At 41.2% G+C, this 17,933-nt stretch overlaps 1 protein-coding gene across 1 annotated transcript in view; it reads right to left on the reverse strand.

Moving 5' to 3' along the window:
• The window catches only part of ARRDC4 (arrestin domain containing 4), a 66,876-nt gene that overhangs the window by 17,047 nt on the left and 31,896 nt on the right, over nucleotides 1-17,933 (reverse strand). The window contains exons 2-5 of the mRNA XM_073618397.1: nucleotides 13,251-13,314; nucleotides 9,940-10,087; nucleotides 2,389-2,491; nucleotides 422-678 (exon numbers count right to left, since the gene is read on the reverse strand). Of these exons, the coding sequence (XP_073474498.1) occupies nucleotides 422-678; nucleotides 2,389-2,491; nucleotides 9,940-10,087; nucleotides 13,251-13,314 (572 nt within the window). The remainder of the gene's footprint in view (nucleotides 1-421; nucleotides 679-2,388; nucleotides 2,492-9,939; nucleotides 10,088-13,250; nucleotides 13,315-17,933) is intronic.

A 17,933-nucleotide genomic window follows, 5' to 3' on the forward strand; every position in this document is an offset into this window, starting at 1 on the left:
AGCCGAGAAAATGAAGTTCAATGCTTCCGAGCATGCGTCGAATTGTTTCCGAGCATGTGTAGGGATTTTGCGCGTCGGAAATTGCCGCAGATGATCGCATTTTCGGATAGGAACTTTTCTCTTTTGAAAAATTGAGAGCATGCTCTCAATCTTTTGCTGGCTGGAATTCTGCCAACAAAAGACCGATGGAGCATACACACGGTCGCATTTTCTGACGAAAAACTCTCATTGGTCTTTTGCGGGACGAAATTCCGATCGTGTGTACGTGGCATTATACTTTCCTTGGAGTTCAGCTTTAGGAGATTCTAAGTTCAGTGAATGTTCACTGTACTAAATGAACCGTCGCTATTTCTTTACTTTGCCAAGTTTGGCAGATCTGCCACCATTCCCGGTTTTTCTCATATTTAATGATTGGGCTCACCGCTAGAACGTACTCCACACGGATGATCTGACAGTCCAAGATGGAGGGTGTTACTGGAGGTATTTTAAGTGTCTTCCCGTTCCAAGTTTCTGTGCTTCCTGAGGCAATATGGTTTCCACGCACACTCGCTAGCATCTGTTTATGTGTTCTAGTCTTCCCATGGACTATAAAGCTCTGAGTTTGGTATATAGCAGCTTTGGGAACTATTAGACGTGAAGAGCCATTCTCAATTTCTGCATAAATTGCAACAGCTTCCCCTAAAGAAGAGGCAAAACATTTAAAGAAGCTATGTTATTATTTTTATACAGCAGATATATACAGTGTGTGTGTGTATATATATATATATATATATATATATATGTACACACACATACAGTATATATATAAATAAATATATATATATATATATATATATATATACACACACACATATATACATACAGTATCTCACAATAGTGAGTACACCCCTCACATTTTTGTAAATATTTTATTCTATCTTTTCATGTGACAACACTGAAGAAATTACACTTTGCTACAATGTAAAGTAGTGAGTGTACAGCTTGTATAACAGTGTCAATTTGCTGTCCCCTCAAAATAACTCAACACACAGCCATTAATGTCTAAACCGCTGGCAACAAAAGTGAGTACACCCCTAAGTGAAAATGTCCAATTTGGGCCCAAAGTGTCAATATTTTGTGTGGCCACCATTATTTTCCAGCACTGCCTTAACCCTCTTGGGCATGGAGGTCACCAGAGCTTCACAGGTTGCCACTGGAGTCCTCTTCCCCTCCTCCATGATGACATCACAGAGCTGGTGGATGTTAGAGACCTTGCGCTTCTCCACCTTCCATTTGAGGATTCCCCACAGATGATCAATAGGGTTTAGGTCTGGAGACATGCTTGGCCAGTCCATCACCTTTACCCTCAGCTTCTTTAGCAAGGCAGTGGTCGTCTTGGAGGTGTGTTTGGGGTCGTTATGTTGTAATACTGCCCCGCGGCCCAGTCTCTGAAGGGAGGGGATCATGCTCTGCTTCAGTATGTCACAGTATATGGATGAGCGAGTTTGGGGTGGAGAAACTTGACCGGCCTGCACAGAGTCCTGACCTCAAACCCAAAAGAACACATTTGGGATGAATTAGAGCAGAGACTACAAGCCAGGCCTTCTCATCCAATATCAGTGCCTGACCTCACAAATGCGCTTCTGGTCAAACATTCCCATAGACACACTCCTAAACCTTGTGGACAGCCTTCACAGAAGAGTTGAAGCTGTTATAGCTGCAAAGGGTGGGCCAACTCAATATTGAACCCTACGGACTGATGCCCCATACACACGGTCAGACTTTGTTCGGACATTCCGACAACAAATTCCTAGGATTTTTCCGACGGATGTTGGCTCAAACTTGTCTTGCATACACACGGTCACACAAAGTTGTTGGAAAATCCGATCGTTCTGAACGCGGTGACGTAAAACACGTACATCAGGACTATAAACGGGGCAGTGGCCAATAGCTTTCATCTCTTTATTTATTCTGAGCATGCGTGGCACTTTGTCCGTCGGATTTGTGTACACACGATCGGAATTTCCGACAACGGATTTTGTTGTCGGAAAATGTTATATCCTGCTCTCAAACTTTGTGTGTCGGAAAATCCGATGGAAAATGTCCGATGGAGCCCACACACGGTCGGAATTTCCGACAACACGCTCCGATCGGACATTTTCCATCGGAAAATCCGACCGCGTGTACGGGGCATAAGACTGGGATGCCATTAAAGTTCATGTGCGTGTAAAGGCAGGCGTCCCAATTCTTTTGGTAATATAGTGCAACTGGAAACCCTTTATTTCGTCTAAATATAAATCTTGCAAAATTCCAGATTAATTGTACAGAATATTTTATGCTTAGTAGTGTTTTATGTATGGATTATTCCTACATATGACAATAAGCACTGCAAAAAAATATGAATCTTACCATTGCAGTAACCTTTCCTCCCAATTTTGGCACTTAGTGATATTGGTCCGGAGGTGAGGAACCAGCAGCCAACCATTCGCTCTTTGGTTCTTTCTACGGGAGTCTGAAGAAAGTAAACAGGGTTGTATTGATGATGTGTTGGGGAAGTGACAACATCTAGACAACGCAGGTACAATGCTGCGACAGGAAGACATGCATTAAGTGGAATATGATGTGATTAAAAGGTGCAATTACCGGATAATCACCAGGGCAGCCAGATACGAGCGGACATAAAAAGCCAGTAAGTGATTACCGTCCTCACATGATGACAATTTACACTATTTATTCAACACGGATCACCTGCACTGCTAAAGGCCATTTAGCGCTGTGATAAAAATACGCTGATAAACAGGATTATGTCTGACGCCAACTCACTGCAACGCTGGCCATAGATGGATAGAATCTCACATGAAAATTCTTAAGAAAAGTTTTAGAAAAAAATTTGTTTGAAAATTCTTAGAACATTCTCTGAACATTTGTTTGTCGTTCAAAAGATTTAATTCGCTTTTAGCATTTAACCACTTCAATACCGTGCACTTTTTACCCCCTCCCTGCCCAGGCCAATTTTCAGCTTTCAGCGCTGTCACATTTTGAATGATAATTGAGCGGTTATGCAACACTGTACACAAACTACATTTTTATAATTTTGTTCACACATATAGAGCTTTCTTTTGGTGGCATTTAATCACCACTGGCTTTTTTTTAAATATCTTTCTAAAAAAAAACAGAAAAAAAGACTGATCATTTTGAAAAAAACAAAAAAAAAACATATTTTCTTCATTTCTGTTATAAAATTTAACAAATTAAATAAACAAAAAAAAAAAGCCTGACCATTTAAGAAAAAAAAAAACACGTTTTCTTCATAAAATTTAGCAAATAAATAATTGTTCTTGATAAATTGAGCCCAAAATTTATTCTGCTACATTTCTTTGGTGAAAATAACCCAAATCAATGTACATTATTTAGTCTGTGGGAAAGTTATAGAGCCCACAAATTATGGTATATATCTGAAAATTGATCAGTCCTGATGTACTGACTGACTCATTTCTTGAGGCCCTAAAATGCCAGGACAGAAAAAATCCCCCCCCCCCCCTAAATGACCCCTTTTTGGAAAGTAGACAGTCCAAGGTGTTTAGTAAGAGGCATGGTGGGTTTTTTGAAGTTGTAATGTTTTGCCATCATCTTTTGGAAAATTTAGAAAAAGAAATAAAAAAAAAAAAAAAATGTATTTGTTTTTTTTTAACATACTATCACCAGTGCAGTACAGTGTCATCATATAACTGGCATGGTGGTGATCAGGGACATTGACTGGTGACAGTATAAAAAAAAAAAAAAAAAGTTATAATTAAAAAAAAAAATTTATTTCCTTTTTTTTTTTTTTTTTTAACACGCTGTGGCCAGAGCAATGCAATGTTACCATAGTAACACTGTACTGCTCTGGGTAAGTGATCAGTTTTTTTTTTTATATACAGGTTTGCTCATAGCAGTGTATTACATTACAAGCAAGGATTTTACTGAATTAAACTGAATCATTCAGCCTGTGACTGCCGCTGTCTGTACCATATGATTAGGGCTGGTGCAATGATTTTTGACACCCTAGGCGAAACCTCATTTTGCTGTCCCCCCTTGGCCCCACCCCTGACTCCACCCCCTTTGCCCTGCCCATGTATACCCCACCTTTTTAATGAAGCTCCCATCAAGTGCAGCCTTACCAGCGCCCATCAAATGCATTGTATGCATTAAGATAAAAAAACCTTCTGTGTGCAGCAGCCCCCCTCAGCCCCCCTATTACCTACCTGAGCTCCATCTCTATCCAGCGATGTACACGAGTGTCTCGCCATCCGGGACGCCCCCCCCCCCCCCTGATTAGCTGAGACACAGCAGCGGCACCTTTGGCTCCCACTGCTGTCAATCAAAGTCAGTTAGCCAATGAGGAGAGAGAGAGGGGACGTGGTCGAATCAAGGCTACCGTGTCTGAATGGACAGACTAAGCTGTGGCTCGGCTCCGGTGCCCCCCATAGAAAGCTGCTCGCACACCCACCTGCCTGCATGCCTGAGCTAAGGGCAGATGGCTATCAGGAAGTAAACGCTACATGAGTCATCTGCCCTTCCTCACGATGACTACAGTTATAAATACTAGAGGGGTGTTTTTAAAACGATCTCTCAATAAAAATAAAGCATGGAGACATAGATGGATGGGGGAATTTGCTCTGAATATTAAAAATGAATTAAATAGGGGTTTCAGTTTGTGCTACTCAGATGCAGTGAAGTTCCACTTTAAAATCGTCCTTTTTAGGATTTAATAAAAATGAAAGGAAACATAATCATAAATGATGGTGATTACATATTTGCCTTTTTAATTTGACACTTGGCAGCATAATTGTCACATCTGCACCATTGTTCGTGTCCCCAGAAGCCAAAATGACAAAGAATATGCCTGTAATTGTTATGACTGTATGACTATAGTCGCTAATAATGAGCCATAGGATGTTCATTACTTCTGATACGGAACAGGTGTGTGTATATAGTAAGAGTGCTTCAGAGAAATTCCAGTATTATTTTTTTTGGCACGTAGGACACCTTAGTGAGGACTGCTATAGGAATCAATAGCTTTATTCCATGGAGAAGCCAGGCAATCGTGTTTTATGAGTTGTATGACAAATCTGCATAGGTACAGGTCTACGACGCTCTTTAGGTGTCGTTCACACAGGCGTACTACACCCGGGGGGTGGGCCGCATTTACTCGCACAGGTACATCCCTGTGCAGGCAGTCCTATTCATGTCAATTTGATGCAGCCGCTGCTCCCAGTTTGATTTCCAAGTGGGTGCCTGTGCACGGCCCACGAACACAAAGTGAGCCTGCTGCCCATTGGACCAGGTGCCGCCTCCTCTATCCATCGGCACCACCCCGTTATCCATGCATCCGGCCCCTTTCCAGACACCGGGCGCACCAATTCCAAATGCGCGGTGGGTGGTTTTTTTGAAGCACCGATTAGTGCCAGAGGCTCTAATAGGCTTCAAAAAAAGGTGGGCTCAAGGCGATGAGAATGCGCTCGGAGCCCACCCAGGTGTGTGAGAATAGCGAATTATTATTCCCTATTGTTACATTCACTTCCCTGCCAATCAGCAAGCGCGGGTCTGAAACCCGTTTCCTGATTGGCCGAAAGGAGAAGCGTTCCGATTGGCCGCCAAGGAGGAGGGAGGAGACGGAAGCCGGGGAAGCAGGGGAAGGAGAAGCTGTTTTGTGATGCCCGCGGAGGAGAGCCGGGGAAGACGCCTGTGAATGCCCACCATGGATAGGGTAAGTGCAACGGCCGACCCGACCCAAGGGTTGTGGTGGGTGCACTGTTTGCTGCCCCCCTCAAAGAAAAAAATGACCACCAGCCGCCACTGCATTAGACCATAAGCAACCAAACTCAAGGGGGGACATTCATCAAGATTGTTGCAAGGCAAAACAATGCTAAACAGGAGCAGTGTGACTCGCCATAAAACAGATTTATTACAAGGTTATAGCCTGAGGCATAAATCCCTCCTTTGGCTGCTTTAAAGTCTCCACTTGTGACTGAGGTAAACCTGACCCTGGCCACTTCTTAATTATGTGGAAATCTGCCCTATCTCCAGTAATAAATATGTCTTTAACCACTTCCATTCCGGCAAAAAAGGGAGGAAGGCTGGTGCCATGGAAGTCGGCTAAAACACAGTTTTATTATTGCAGGTGAACAACAGTCAAAAAAGCCAACGTGTTTCGACCATCGGCTGATATCAGTGGCAGTGGTGGGGATAAGGATGACATTGAGGGCAGTGGTGGGGATAGGGATGACATCAGTGGCAGTGGTGGGGATAGGGATGACATCGGGGGCAGTGGTGGGGATAGGGATGAAATCAGTGACAGTGAAGGGGATAGGGATGACATTGGGGGCAGTGGTGGGTATAGGGATGACATTGGGTCAGTGGTGGGGATAAGGATGATATCAGTTGCAGTGGTGGGGATATGGATGACATCAGGGGCAGTGGTGGGGATAAGGATTATATTAATGGCAGTGGTGGGGATAGGGATGATATCAGTGGCAGTGGTGGGGATAGGGATGACATCAGGGGCAGTGGTGGGCATAGGGATAACATTGGGGACAGTGGTGGGGATAAGGATGACATTAGTGGCAGTGGTTGGGATATGGACAACATTGGGGGAGTGGTGGGCATAGGAATGACATTGGGGGCAGTGGTTGGGTGTCAGGGAACCAACAGCAGGAGAAGGGCTCTAGAACCCAGCATCTCTACCAGCACTTATGGCAGGGGAAGGACTTTAGGACCCAGCATCTCTGGCAGGAGAAGGAATTTAGGACCCAGCATCTCTACCAGCAGGTCACATGGGCCTATATAAGGAAGTCTCCTAGTGTCTGCATTTGCTGGTTGATCTTCAGCTCCTCCAGTGTGTTATCACCATGATCTTCCTGTGTCTCCTGTTACCGATCCGGCTTGTCCTTGACCTGTCTCCTGTTTGCTTCCTGTGTTCAACCTCGGCTATCCACCTGACCACGTCTGCTCTGATACCAACCCAGCTCAAGACCTAGGTTTCCTTCTGACCACGCTCCAGTCGCAGCATTATCCGAATCCTGCAACACCTCACGGGCGCCACCTGTCTGCTGATTCTACGCCAGCACACCAGCTGTACTCTGGAACCTCCTGCGTACAGCTCATTAGGCTACCCGTGCTACTTTGGGCCTGACCTCTCCTGTTTTTACCCTCAGGGGGGTCTGAAACTTAGGGAAAACCTCTCTCCATTGGCCTCGAGGACCAGGCATGTGATATGGGGATAGGGATGACAACGGGGACAGTGGTGGGTATAGGGATGACATTGGGGACAGTGTTGGGTATAGGGATGATATTGGGGGCAGTGGTGGGTATAGGGATGACATTGGGGGCAGTGGTGGGTATAGGGATGACATTGGGGGCAGTGGTGGGTATAGGGATGACATTGGGGGCAGTGATGGGGATAAGGATGACAGCGGGGGCAGTAGTGGGGATAGGGATGTCATCAGTCTACTACCACTACCTGATGTCAGATGTGATCAGTCAGAGGCAACAGTGGTGATGGTGGGGGGGGGGTCAGCAATGCTGACACTCACCTGCTCTCAGTGTCAGTCTATTTCCCCTCCTTCTCCTTGCTCAGTGTGTCTCTGCCTGCGTGCCTTCAGGGATGTTTCTCCTGACATGGGGTCTCCTCCAGTGTGGAGAGCTCCTCCCCCCTTCACTCTACTGGCCATCAGCTAACTTTCTCCTTCAGTTTACCCCTCCCGAAATGGTATCTGACTGCACTCTGTAGCAATAGGAGGAGGGCATAGGTGGGCAGTGACAGTGAGTGCTCAGTATATCTCCCGACCCAATGCCTCTAACTAGAAATGGGGGGCAGGTGCCCCCCCTACAGGGGCGGAACTCCAGGGCCCGGTCGCAAGTGCGACTGCTGCGACCCTGGTAGTTTCTCCACTTCAACCTAAGGATGTCATATGACGTCCTACGGGCGGACAGTGGTTAAACTTTTTAAACTGTTGCACTTGGCTGCCCAGGAATACAGGTGCACAGGACTATAAACCTGCTGAAGGAAACACAACCTGATTTGCTACCAATTGTTTCCCTAATTGGCTTGTTAAATTTGTTACTTCGGATAAATTTGTATTCGTTACATTCACTAACAGCCAAATTTAAAGGAAATACCAATACCTATAATTTAATAGTTAGTTATTATTAGTTAGTTATTCTTTCAAATTTTCTAATGTTCTTTCTTATTTTTGGATTTTCTAATTTACTAAGTTCTGAATTGCGATCATAATGAATGACCCGAAAATAAAAAAAAAAAAAAACGAATGAAACGAAAACATACATACATACGTATTTAAAGTGTAACATGTTCTAGCTGCTGCCCCCCCCCCCCCTATTCCCCCTTCTCTGTAACCCCATGAGGGATCCTCTCCCTACACCCGCTGTCACAGCTTCATTCATTCACAGCCGTAGTGGTACAGCCCTTATTATTTTGAATGGGTTGTGTTTGGTGGGTTGTAGCGGCCACTAACCACTGCAGGGAAATAAATATTGCTGCGCCGTGATATAAACCCCTCCATATGGCTGCAGCTGCGGCTTGAGAGTGGTGGTAAAAATGCAGCCCAACCACTTGTTTTAACTGCCCCTCCCCCAACCACAAGTGTAAAATCGGCCCAAGAGCCGCAAGAAGCAAAGAAGAACGTTCCTGTAAAGCCCCGGAATGCAGCAGGTAAAGCAATAAAATGACACGATACGTATATAAGAATGGAGTTAGTCTAATGCCGCGTACACATGATCGGGATTTTGGTCGGAAAAAGATATGACGGGTTTTCCGACGGGATTCCGCTCAAGCTTGCCTTGCATACACACGGTCACTCAAAAGTTCGCTGAACTTTTGAGACCGCCAAGAACGCGGTGACGTACAACACTACGACGAGCCGAGAAAATGAAGTTCAATGCTTCCGAGCCTGCGTCGAATTGTTTCCAAATATGCGTAGGAATTTTGCGCGTTGGAATTGCGACGATCGCATTTTTTGGATAGGAACTTTTTCCGACCGAAAAATTGAGAACATGCTCTCAATCTTTTGCTGGCGGGAATTCCGCCAGCAAAAGTCCGATGGAGCATACACACGGTCGCATTTTCCAAAAAGCTCTCATCGGTCTTTTGCTGGCCGAATTTCCGATCGTGTGTACGGGGCATAAGACTTTTGAGACTTTGTGAAGTTCCGCAAGAATCCTCCATACACTTCCTAATCCCAAAAAAAAAAAAAACACCCCACAACACATCTTATGTCAGATTGGTCTTGTTTAAAATCATCTACAATTGCCGGGGTATTTTCTTGTGATGATATCATTCATATTTAAATGGCGCACCATTAGGCTCCTGTATGGCTGTCATGAAAGTGCAAGGTATAATTGTATATTATTTTGATAAAATGGGCGCAGATAAAAGAATAAAGCTCATTAGCTCCACATCTCGGCACCGTGTTGTTACTCACGCTCTGATCCTCCCCGCCATACTATGTATTTGCAGTCATTACGGAGTTCAATGCTTTAATGTGATCCAATGTGCCATTAGGGCATGATGGCTGAAAGGATTCCGCCGACAGCTGCATACACTTACTTAGTGGTAGAAAATGGCATGAGAAATGGAAGGATACGTGACATATAATGGTCTGCATTAGATAGCAGACCTTCAATGATTAATAATAAGTCTCCCCTAATTGTCTTGTGCAGCTGTCATTATTCACGTTCAGAACAGCGAGCTTCATAAATGCAGCCCGGGACCTAAATGGGACTGCGTGATGTAGAGCTAATAAAACAAATTGGCGCACCTGCATACATTAGGGGGAGCGGATACCAAACGCAGAGCGCGAGAACAACTTGTTATTGGACGGTAAACAGAAAGTAAATGAGAGGTGTCACTTTTTTTCTTTTTTGTAAGAAAAACCTTCTGGCTGTTAATAAAGTCCTTACCAGCAAAGATGGGGAATTGACATCAATCCGGCTGGTGACGCGGAGCTCCCGGTGGACGGTTAGATCGGGCGCTGAGGGTCTTTGTAAAACCGCGGAGAGTTGGTATTGAACTTTTCCGTATCTTCCAGTGAAAGTTGTAACCAGATTGCTAAATATAACAAAAATAAATGAAAATGTTAACCACTTCCCAACCGGGCCAATTCTGACACTTCTCTCCTACATGTAAAAATCAACTTTTATTTATTTTATTATTTATTTATTATTTATATGTATTTATGTATTTCATATTTATTTATAATTCATTTAATTAATATTTATTCATTATTATTTTATTAATTATGTATATATATTTTATTTATTTTTTGCTAGAAAATTACTTAGAACCCCCAAACATTATATATCTTTTTTTTTTTCTTTTTTTTTTTTTTTTTTTTTTTTTAGCAGAGGCCCTATAGAATAAATTAAAATTTGCAACACCCATCATTTTATTCTATAGGGCCTCTGCTAAAAAAAAAAAAAAAGGAAAAAAAAAAAGATATATAATGTTTGGGGGTTCTAAGTAATTTTCTAGCAAAAAATAAATAAAATAAATACAAATAAGTCATAATAAAATAAATAATTACATAAATAATAAATACATATTAAATACATAAATAATAAATAAAAATAAATAAATGTTAAATAAATGAATAATAAATAAATAATAAAATAAATTAAGTTAAATTAAAATTTGCAACGCCCATCATTTTAACACAGTATTTGCTCGGAGGGCCATCTCTGACACTTTTCTCCTACATGTAAAAATCAACTTTTATTTATTTTATTATTTATTTATTATTTATATGTATTTATGTATTTCATATTTATTTATAATTAATTTAATTAATATTTATTTATTATTATTTTATTAATTATGTATATATATTTTATTTATTTTTTGCTAGAAAATTACTTAGAACCCCCAAACATTATATATCTTTTTTTTTTTTTTTTTTTTTTTTTTTTTTTTTTTAGCAGAGGCCCTATAGAATAAATTAAAATTTGCAACACCCATCATTTTATTCTATAGGGCCTCTGCTAAAAAAAAAAAAGATATATAATGTTTGGGGGTTCTAAGTAATTTTCTAGCAAAAAATAAATAAAATAAATACAAATAATTCATAATAAAATAAATAATTACATAAATAATAAATACATATTAAATACATAAATAATAAATAAAAATAAATAAATTTTAAATAAATAAATAATAAATAAATAATAAAATAAATTAAATTAAATTAAAATTTGCAACACCCATCATTTTAACACAGTATTTGCTCAGAGGGCCATCTCTGACACTTCTCTCCTACATATAAAAATCGACTTTTATTTATTTTATTATTTATTTATTATTCATTTATTTAAAATGTATTTATTTTTTATTATTTATGTATTTAATATGTATTTATTATTTATGTAATTATTTATTTTATTATTCATTATTTGTATTTATTTTATTTATTTTTTGCTAGAACATTACTTAGAACCCCCAAACATTATATATCTTTTTTTCAGTATTTGCTCAGAGGGCCATCTGACACTTCTCTCCTACATGTAAAAATTGACATTTATTTATTTAATATTTGTTTATTATTAGTTAATAATAAACAAATATTAAATAAATTAATTAAATAAAGTGTCAGAGATGGCCCTCCGAGCAAATACTGTGTGAAATTAAAATTTGCAACACCCATCATTTTATTCTATAGGGCCTCTGCTAAAAAAAAAAAAAAAAAAAAAAAAGATATATAATGTTTGGGGGTTTTAAGTAATTTTTTATCAAAAAATAAATAAAATAAATATAAATAATTAATAATAAAAAAATTACATAAATACATAAATAAATAATAAATACATAAATAAATAAAAATAAATATTAAATAAATGAATAATAAATATTACATAAATAAATAATAAAATAAATAAAAGTTGATATTTACATGTAGAAGAGAAGTGTCAGAGATGGCCCTCTGAGCAAATACTGTGTTAAATTAAAATTTGCAACACCCATCATTTTATTCTATAGGGCCTCTGCTAAAAAAAAAAAAAAAAAAAAAAAAAAAAAAAAAGATATAATGTTTGGGGGTTCTAAATAATTTTCTAGCAAAAAAAAAAAAAAAAAAATTAATATAAATAATATTAAACACATATTTATTTAATATTTATTTATCATTATTTATATTTCGTTCGGAGAGAGGCTGAACAGCGTTCTGCCTATGTAAACAAGGCAGATTGATCGTTCTGCTAGTAAGGAAGATATGCAAGAACATTGATCTCTGTATTCCTGCAGTGCAACCATCCCCCACACAGTAAGAAAGCACTCCCAGGGAACACATTTAAGCCTTTGATCGCCCCTGATGTTAACCCCTTCCCTGCCCGTGTCATTAGTACAGTGACAGTTCATTTTTTTTTTTGCACTGATCACTGTATTTGTGTCACTGGTCCTCAAAAAGTGTCACTTAGTGTCAGATTTGTCCGCTGCAATGTCGCAGTCTTGCTAAAGATCGCTGCCATTGCTAGTAAAAAATATAAAAAAAATGTAAAGTCCATAAATCTATCCCATCGTTTGTAGACTTTAACTTTTTTTAAGTAGGCAGCGATGTATAGGTATGTCGCTTTGCCTTCTCGCCCGCAGTACATTGTGGTCAGGCAGTCAGCAAGTGGTTAAATGAGCACTGCAGCCACCGATCGACAAGAGTTTTCCAGCTTGCACGTTTGACAGAAGTCGACCAAAACGATTGACGTCGATCTCTGTGCATTGCAAGGAATTTGTTGCAGATCCCTACCTGTTTCTGCTCTAGTGGTATTGATATCACAGACATTTCCACCCAGGGTTGCATTAGGGGGCATTGGAAAATGCGGAGCCACAAAGTTTCTGCCTGAGAGGGACACGTAACGTGGGTACAAACAACTTACATATACATACACTATATTACCAAAAGTATCGGGACGCCTGCCTTTACACGCACATGAACTTTGACACTCGTGTCCTACATGTAAAAATCTGCATTTTTTTGCTAGAAAATTACTCAGAACCCCCAGACATTATATAAATACACTATATTGTCCAAAGTATTGGGACGCCTGTCTTTACACACACATGAAATTTAGTGACAACCCAAAAGTCACAAAGTAGTTGTGGTGATTTGTACGGTTTTATTGACACATGCCAAAGTTGGAAAATTGTGCTCAGGCATTAACATGTGTTCTACCCTTAGGCAGGAAGGGGTTGAATATTAAAAACTTCTTTGCAGAAATAAAAGACTTACCAAGCAGGAAGCTGGAAACTAAATGGAAGGTTGTGTTTCCCAGATGAAAATACGTGTCTTTGACCTTCAGAAAAAAAAAAAAAAGAAGGAAACATATTAGTCATTTTTTTTCTGACCTATCGATCATTTATAAACTTCAAGTCTACAAAAAAGGGGTCTATTAATAAAACATTCATTGCACGAATGTCACCTGAACAAAATGTTACTGTAGTTTTGGTAAAAGATCGATGCCTGTATCATGTAGCAATGGAAGAAGGTGGCCTGGTCGAATGAATTTAATGCGGAGTTCCACCCCACTTTAGAACTTGTTCTTAAAGGAAGGACCACCCCTTGTTTTTGGATAGTTTTTTTTTTTTTCACTTACCTTAGTATTTTAACGGTGAACTTCCGTCCCAGCCTCGCCGCAGCGAGGTACGTCATGTCCTCTTCTGGCTCTGACCCTCCTTCCTTCCTTGCCCCCGCTGCCTTCTGGGACCTGTGTGTGTGTCCCAGAATACGATGGGGCCATTCAGAAAGCTCCACGCAACTCGCGCATGCACAATAGGAAACCGGATGTGAAGCCTGAAGGCTCCACTGCCAGGTTTCCCTTCGCTACTATGGCGGCGCCTGCACCTGATCCGATGGACGGATCGGCCTCGTGGGCTCCCTGGGACAGGTAAGTGTCCTTATTAAAAGTCATCAGCTACAGTGTTTTGTAGCTGCTGACTTTTATGCCGCGTACACACGGTCGGACTTTACGGCAGACTTTGCCCGGAGGACTTTTCAACGTACTTTACGACGGACTTTCTGAATGAACGGACTTGCCTACACACAATCAACCAAAGTCTGTCGAATTCGTATGTGATGACGTATGACCGGACTAAAACAAGGAAGTTCATAGCCAGTAGCCAATAGCTGCCCTAGCGTGGCTTTTTGTCCGTCGAACTAGCATACAGACGAGCGGACTTTTCGTCCGGACTCGAGTTCGACGGATAGATTTAAAACATGTTTCAAATCTAAGTCCGTCCAACTTTTGAGCAAACAAAGTCCGCTGGAGCCCACACACATCGAATTGTCCAACGAAATCCCGTCCGCCGGGCGAAGTCTGCCGTAAAGTCCGCTCGTGTGTACGCGGCATTGGAAGAAAAAAAAACTTTTTTCAGGGTGGAACTCTGCTTTAAGCATGGATTGAGGAACACGACAATGAGTTTGAGGTGTTGACTTGGCCTCCAAGATTCTCTAGATCTCAATCCAATCAAGCATCTGTGGGATGTGATGGAAAAACAAGTCTGACCCATTGAGGCCCCACATCCCAACTTACAGGACTTAAAGGATCTGCTACTGACAGCTTGGTGCCACATACCATAGTATACCTTCAGAGGTCCAGTGGGGTTCATGCCCCAACGGGTTATGGTGGGTGGTCATAATGTTATAGCTGATTGGTGTGTATATACACTGCCTTGCAAAAGTATTCACCCCCCTTGACTTTTTGGCTTTTTACCTATTTTGTTACATTACAGCCTTTTTTCAATGTTTTTTTAATCTGAATTATATGTGATGGATCAGAACACAATAGTCTAAGTTGGTGAAGTAAAATTAGAAAAATATATATACAGAAAACTATTTTTCAGAAATAAAAAACTGATAATTGGCATGTGCGTATGTATTCACCCCCTTTGTTATGAAGCCCATAAAAAGCTCTGGTGCAACCAATTACCTTCAGAAGTCACATAATTAGTGAAATGATGTCCACCTGTGTGCAATCTAAGTGTCACATGATCTGTCATTACATATACACACCTTTTTGAAAGGCCCCAGAGGCTGCAACACCTAAGCAAGAGGCACCACTAACCAAACACTGCCATGAAGACCAAGGAACTCTCCAAACAAGTAAGGGACAATGTTGTTGAGAAGTACAAGTCAGGGTTAGGTTATAAAAAAAATCCAAATCTTTGATGATCCCTGGGAGCACCATCAAATCTATCATAGCAAAATGGAAAGAACATGACACAACAGCAAACCTGCCAAGAGACGGCCGCACAGCAAAACTCACGGACCGGACAAGGAGGGCATTAATCAGAGAGGAGCACAGAGACCTAAGATAACCCTGGAGGAGCTGCAGAGTTCCAGAGCAGAGACTGGAGTATCTGTACATAGGACGACAATAAGCCGTACGCTCCATAGAGTTGGGCTTTATGGCAGAGTGGCCAGAAGAAAGACATTACTTTCAGCAAAAAACAAAATGGCACGTTTTGAGTTTGCAAAAAGGCATGTGGGAGACTCCCAAAATGTATGGAGGAAGGTGCTCTGGTCTGATGAGACCAAAATTGAACTTTTTGGCCATCAAAGAAAACGCTATGTCTCCAGCGAAGGGAACTCTTAAGGCATCAGCATACCAAGACATTTTGGACAATTTCATGCTCCCAACTTTGTGGGAACAGTTTGGGGATGGCCCCTTCCTGTTCCAACATGACTGCACACCAGTGCACAAAGCAAGGTCCATAAAGACATGGATGAGCGAGTTTGGGGTGGAGGAACTTGACTGTCCTGCACAGAATCCTGACCTCAACCCTTTAGAACACCTTTGGGATGAATTAGAGTGGAGACTGCGAGCCAGGCCTTCTCATCCAACATCAGTGCCTGACCTCACAAATGCACTTCTGGAAGAATGGTCAAACATTCCCATAGACACACTCCTAAACCTTGTGGACAGCCTTCCCAGAAGAGTTGAAGCTGTTATAGCTGCAAAGGGTGGGCCAACTCAATATAGAACCCTACGGACTAAGACTGGGATGCCATTAAAGTTTATTTGTGTGTAAAGGCAGGTGTCCCAATACTTTTGGTAATACAGTGTGTATATATATATATATATATATATGTGTGTGTGTGTGTTACAATAAACTAGCTTCACACACTGTGGTACAATTATGGCACTCAGAAAACTGATTAGACCAGTTGGCTGGTTTTGCCTCGGAGACCCTAGTCTTCCCCTGGTCCTGTTCCTCCCTCACCAAGTGCTGCTGCACAATTGATTACAATAGGCTTAAACCAAGTTAACCGCTTGCCGTCATTATACTGTGACAGGTTGGCACGATCCCACGAGCCGTCGTAGCTATACGTCGGCTCCTTTAAGCGGGATAGCAGGTGCGTGCACGCGCCTGCTCCACTGCGGGGGTACCGATGCTCATGGCCGCCAGGTCGCAGTGACCGCCGGCCATGCGTGATCGCGGGCATGAGAGGCAGAACAGGGACGTGTGTCTAAACTCACAAATCCCTCTTCTGTGAGGAGAGACAGATCGTGAGTTCCTAATAGCTAGGAACCACGATCTGTCATCCCTTCTAGTCAGTCCCCTCCCCCGACAGTTAGAAACACACAGTCAGGGAACACAGTTAACCCCTTGATCGCCCCCTAGTGTTAACCCCTTCCCTGCCAGGGACATTTATACAGTAATCAGTGCATTTTTATAGCACTGATCGCTGTATAATTGTCAATCGTCCCAAAAATGTGTCAAAAGTGTCCGATGTGTCCGCCGCAATATCGCAGTCACGATAAAAATCGCAGATCGCCGCCATTACTAGTGAAAAAAAAATAATAATAATAAAAATGCTATAAATCTATCCCCTATTTTGTAGACGGTATAACGTTTGCGCAAACAAATCAATATACGCTTATTGCGATTTTTATTACCAAAAATATGTAGAAGAATACATATCGGCCTAAACTGATGAAGAAATTGGCTTTTTTTTTTTAAAAAAAGGGGGTTATTTATTATAGAAAAAGGTACAAAATATTGCGTTCTTTTTCAAAATTGACGCTCTTTTTTTGTTTATAGCGCAAAAAATAAAAACCGCAGAGGTGATCAAATACCACCAAAAGAAAGCTCTATTTGTGGGAAAAAAAGGACGTTACTTTTGTTTGGGTGCAGCGCCACACGACCGCGCAATTGTCAGTTAAAGCGTCGCAGTGCCGATTCGCAAAAAAATGGGCGGGTCATTCAGCAGCCAAATCTTCCGGGGCTCAAGTGGTTAAAGTGGAACCTAACTGTATCTGGGTTATTTTATTCATTTTTAATATTCAAAGCAAACTCCATCCATCCCTCCATATCTCCATGCTTTATTTTGTCAAGAAATCACTTTGAAAAACAATAATGTATAAGAGCAGATGATTCATGTAGCATTTACTACCTGGAATCAATCTAATCTTATCCTTAGAGTGAAAAGTAAACTTTCGCCTGATTACGTGACAAAGTGCACTACAATGTGAGCACCGCTATAAAGAGATCTATGACTGCAGTGTACTGTATATGGTAGTATGGATTTAGAGGAAACCATTGACTTTGGAGGAAAAGTCATAAAAGGCAGATTTATTGCTGTCCTCTCTGGTAGATTATAGCATACATTTTTTTTAGAATATCCAGCCTGTGAATACACGGATCACATATAGACTGTCTTGGAAATTTTGTTTACTGAGGGAAGCCATAATTACATAACAGCTGACTCATATCTCCTGTGAAATGCTCTATCAGCGGAACAGGTAATGGGGTAGGTACAGGGCCGATCCTAGGGTCACAGACGCCTGGGTGCAGAAATATTTCTGGCGCCCTCACATGGGCGTGGTTATCTCACTAACTCCTCCCCTTTACAAATGTTTCTATGGCAATGACTCAAACACAGAGATGCTCCCCTAAGGAGTCTTCGCTACCC

This window comes from Aquarana catesbeiana, linkage group LG03 (assembly GCF_042186555.1).
Source record: "Aquarana catesbeiana isolate 2022-GZ linkage group LG03, ASM4218655v1, whole genome shotgun sequence".
NCBI lineage: Eukaryota > Metazoa > Chordata > Amphibia > Anura > Ranidae > Aquarana > Aquarana catesbeiana.